The sequence below is a fragment of the Phaethon lepturus genome, unplaced genomic scaffold (genome assembly GCF_000687285.1).
Source record: "Phaethon lepturus isolate BGI_N335 unplaced genomic scaffold, ASM68728v1 scaffold27247, whole genome shotgun sequence".
NCBI classification, from domain to species: domain Eukaryota; kingdom Metazoa; phylum Chordata; class Aves; order Phaethontiformes; family Phaethontidae; genus Phaethon; species Phaethon lepturus.
This window is the reverse complement of record NW_010552934.1, coordinates 2,922-7,613: the sequence shown is the minus strand read 5'-3', so window position 1 is coordinate 7,613 and position 4,692 is coordinate 2,922. Positions and strand designations below refer to the sequence as shown.

At 61.2% G+C, this 4,692-nt stretch overlaps 1 protein-coding gene across 1 annotated transcript; it reads left to right on the top strand.

Moving 5' to 3' along the window:
• Positions 1-8: 8 nt before the first annotated feature.
• Positions 9-1,935, top strand: TLCD1 (TLC domain containing 1; the record flags this gene model as incomplete). The annotated part of the gene is made up of 4 exons (XM_010291384.1): positions 9-43; positions 207-289; positions 619-701; positions 1,167-1,935. Coding segments are annotated over 4 exons (597 nt in total), but the record flags the coding sequence as incomplete, so codon positions are not given.
• Between the last annotated feature and the right edge of the window lie 2,757 nt (positions 1,936-4,692).

Below are 4,692 nucleotides of genomic sequence, written 5' to 3'. Positions count from 1 at the left end.
CTTTCGCACACTCCGTGCTCGCTGGGCTATGGGCCCTCTTCAGGTACCGGGAGGGCGGGTTGGGGGGTGGGGGCACGGTGCGCACCCTGACGGGGCTCCGGGCCCCCAGGGAGCAGGCACTAGTGCACGGCGTCGCTGTGTCTCCCATCCCAGCACCCTGCCTCGGCACCCAGGGTGACTCTCTTCCCTTCTCTGCTCACCTCTAGCCTCTGGCACTCCCCGGAGCTGCTCTCCAACATCCAGGATGGCTACAGCGTCTCAGGGCACCTGCTGGTCTGCTTCTCCTCGGGTAAGGAGCCAGGCAGGGCCATGACCACGGCTACCCCCCTGGGCTCTGCTCACCCTCTCTGCAGCCTCACTCAGCACACTGGCCCGGGATTAGCCCCCGGCACAGAGGCCAGGCAACTCTCCGTGCCTCCTGCCTTAACCATGAGTGTGGAGCCTGCCGGCTGCCAGCAGCGGGGCTCAGCCAACTCCCCACACTCAGCTGGAGCAGAGGTGTTTCCAGTGCCTGGAGCATGGTCATGCCACCCTCCTCCTCCTTGCTGCTCCCCCATACCGCAGTGGGTGATGGTGCTCAAACCGGACTCCCTCAACACTCTCTCCCTCCTCCCACAGGTTACTTCATCCACGACAGCCTTGACATCATCTTCAACCACCAGTCCCGCTCCTCCTGGGAGTACCTGGTACACCACGCCATGGTGAGTACACCTCCGGGAGGCAAAGGGCCAGTACATAAGGGGCTACCGCCTGCCCCAGGGCTCAGCCCATGCTGGCTTTATGGGCTACAGTGGGGCAAGCCAGAGCCCTTCCCCCTGCCTCGCCCTGGCTGCCAGGTAGGCTGCGCATCAAGGCAACGGCACCCGGCAGGGCAGGACGCCTGCCAGCGTCGGCTCCAAGCACCAGGAGCCAGACAGGCTGCTGCGCCGGGCGAGGGAAGAGCCGCAGGCTGGTCCCAGCTCCCTGTGCAAGGAGGTATAACTGGTCCCAGGGGAACTGGCTCTCCAGACTGGTTTTCCCTTGGTCCAGGTGCCTGGGGGCTGCTGAGATCTCGAGGGATAGGGAGGGAGAGCAGCACCACATATGCCCAAACCTTGGTGGGGAAGGACTTGTCTCTCCCAGGGTGAGGAGAGCTGACCCTGCTCTGTGTCCCCTCCCACTCCCAGGCCATCTCTGCCTTCGTCTCGCTCATCATCACGGGCCGTTTCCTAGTGGCAGCGATGCTGCTGCTACTGGTGGAGGTGAGCAACATCTTCCTCACCATCCGCATGCTGCTGAAGATGAGCAATGTGCCTTCCCCGGTGCTCTACGAGGCCAACAAGTACATCAACCTGGTGATGTACTTCGCCTTCCGCCTGGCACCCCAGGCTTACCTCACCTGGTACTTCCTCCGCTACGTGGAGGTGCAGGGCCAGGGTGCCTTCCTCACTGCCAACCTCCTGCTGCTCGATGCCATGATCCTCATGTACTTCTCCCGCCTCCTCCGCTCTGATTTTTTCCCCTCCCTGCGCAAGGGCTCTGCAGGGAGAGACGTGGATGGTGAGAAGTTTCTGATAGACTGAGACTCACATGCTGAAGGGGACCTGGGCTCCCACTCCTGGAGGTCTTGAGCTCTCCAAACCTGCTCTGATGTGCCTTAGGGCTCGCTCCCTGGCCCCGGGCCCTGCCTTCACACGCTCTGCTGCCTAAAAGCGCTTCCCTGCTGGACCAGCCCAACAGCCTCACCGAGCCACAGGGACGCTGCCGAAGCCAGGGGCATGGACAATGGAAAAGCAGCCCAAGCCGGCTTCCACACAGGCAGCTGGAGGGCCAGGGGTGGCTGTGATTCGCAGCTGTGGCCCGAGAGGGTTGCAAGGGAAGGGACAAGTCCCTCCCATGGTGTTATGGTAACTGGGTGTTATGTGCATTAAAATTGGTCTGTTTACTGCTGCCGCAGAGTGCCTGGGGTGGCTTTTCTGTGGGGCAGTGTCAGTGGGAGGATTTGGGGAGGGGGAAGAGGGCCATGGGAAAAGATGTGCTCCTGTTCCCAGCAGAGGGCTGGCAGTACTCAGGGAGGGAGAGGGCACATTTCTGCCGCTCGCTTTGTTCTAGGGACCCTCCAGGGATGCACTTACGCCTGAGGGGCCCTACCAGCCCAGCTGCACCATGCTGAGCCTTGAGTAGCAAGACACCATCCCTCCCACAGATGGGTTTCCTCTACTCTTCCTCACTTATCTGCTCTTCCAGAGACACACAGGGCTGTGAAGGGAGCATGGAAAGGGAGCCAGGAGAGGTACCAAGCTTTCCTGCAGCCCCTGACCTGCCTGTCTCCAGCCTGGCAGCAAGTAGCCTGGGCTGCATGACTCACCCAGCAGCCATGTGAAGTGGAACTGGCATGGGAAAGCTGCGTGAGGCCACAGGCTCTTCCTGGAAGACCGCTGCATGTTCACATCCCCCCAGAGTGATCTTCACCAGCACAGCTCCAGTCCCCTGCGAGCATGCTGGGCCCTCTCCTGCAGTGGCAGGACCAGGCTGCCTCCAGCAGCCCCCCCAGAGCAGTGGGAGGAGAGAGGGGGTTCAGCTCCCCAGGGGGAACAGGGCCAGAACCGGCCCAGCCGGTCCTGTGGAACACCAGAGCGTCGGGAAGGCAAATCCTGCTTACGTGACAGCTCCAGGATCGCACCAGGCTGGCACAGTGGGGTTTAGAGGGATTCCTGCCCGGCCCCTGCTCCAGGGCAGGATCTGTCCTACCAACCTCACTCCAGCCCAGCTCAAGCAGAGACAGGCGCTGCGGTTGAAATAAGCCAGTGATTAAGTGGAAGCAGTGGGGGATCACCCTCCCTCCAGAGAGCTGGGAAACACCCCACAGGGCCAGGATCCTGCTGGGGCTCCCCAGCACACACTGATGCCGTGACAGGCACAGGGGGGGTGTGCCGGGAGCAGCCTGGAAGCCAGAGCTATCCAGACAAGATACTTGGGACACTGCGTGGGCAAAGACATACACCAGCTTCAAACCCACCACCTTGCCCCCTCCTCACTCAAAGCAGAGCTCAGCAGCCCCGCACCAAGTGGCAGGGAGTCCCAGAAGGGCACAGCCTTACCCTCAGCAGCACATCCCAACAGCTACGCGTCTTCCCAGCTGCAGCTTAAGCCCCCACAGCCTCTGTGCACTGACACTGTGCAAATACCCCACAATCAAGCCCAAATCTTAGTTTCCCCTCACCCTGATAACTGCACCTTTCCCCTTGTCCCTCTGCACAGAGCAGACACAGCTCTGCCCCAGCAGGCCACAGGCTTAGGGGACCAGCCCACACTCCCACTGCCCTTCCAGCAGGATGGAAGGATGACAAAGCTTCCCAAAGCAGGGAGCCCAGCTCCTCCCTGCTGCCCTCCCGGCTTCCAGACGGAGCTTCTCCTAGCAGCACAGCACTGGCCGGCTGGGGCAGCTGTGGGTCAGGCTGGCTGCCAGCCCAGAGCGAGAGGCAAGCACAGGGAAGCCAAGTGCCAGACAGCAGCAGCCACCGGGTTAAGTTGAGGCAGGGTCAGGGCAGACTGCAAGTCATGCTGATGCGACGTCCCTCCCCAGCCTCCACACTGCAGCACGTACCTGCACAGTGCAGCCGTTGCTGCTGCTCACCCCCTTCCCAGGCTGCACCAAGGCCAAGGGCAGGAGGTTGGGTTGGTGCCCTCAACCCCACAGCCCAGCAGGAACATCAGACGCAACCCCAGGAGAAAGCAGGGCTGAACCAGGTCCTCACACCACCGTACGCTCAGCAGTAGGGCTGCTGTTCAGTCTTACCCGGCCCTGCACAACTTGCCAACAGCCCTTGCTCTCCCAGCCCCTGACCCAGGCTTGGACAGGGCAAGGGGCAAGAGTCTGTGTTCCTGCCTGCGCCCAGGGTGCCAACACTGCTCTGCACAGCACCCTCAGATCAGGGGGGACCAGCCTCCAGGGAAGCAGCAGTTTCTCACCCCTTAGAGCACAGAAGGAGCATCTCCTGCCTCCCCTCCCAGCCCAGCCCAGCATCCCATGGGGCCCGGGAAGGAGGGGTGCTTGCGGGCAGCCCCCACTTCCAACCCCAGCTTTCAGAAGCAGGCCGACAGCAGCCAAGCTCTGCCTGCAGGAAGGCGAGCACATCTGCAATACACAGCCACTCTCCTCAGACAGGGCGAGGGTGCGATGGCAGCTGGCCTCTCCCACCCCACCGCCCCGGTACAGCCATGCCACAGCCTGCCCATCACAGGCAGCTCACGGTGTGCCCGGCAGCTCCAGCTGCACTTGCCCAGTGCCATGGCAAGGGTCTCACACCAAGGGCCACACAGCCCAGCACAGCTTTACCCCGAGGTCCTGAGCACAGCAACAACTGGGATAGCTCCCCCTTTCCATCCACCACACTTCAAGCCTCTTGCAGAGGAACTCTGTGTCCCACTGCCCAAGAGCTCAATTACCTCAGTCAATATTTGGTCACAGCTTTCACCATTTCAGTCAAATACTTAAGTATCCCTAAAGGCTTATACGTACTTCACCTCCATTTCCTGCCTCACCCAGCACTCCACACTCGTGACTCTCCAAGCGCTCCAAAAAGCTGGTTTCATCTACAAATTTGAGGAAGCAAAAGACTGCCAAGGCAGCAACAGCAGCTAATTTGGAAACAGCCCTGATGAGGACCATGAACTCCGTGAGGTTACAGGCAACATAACAAGGACAGTGTC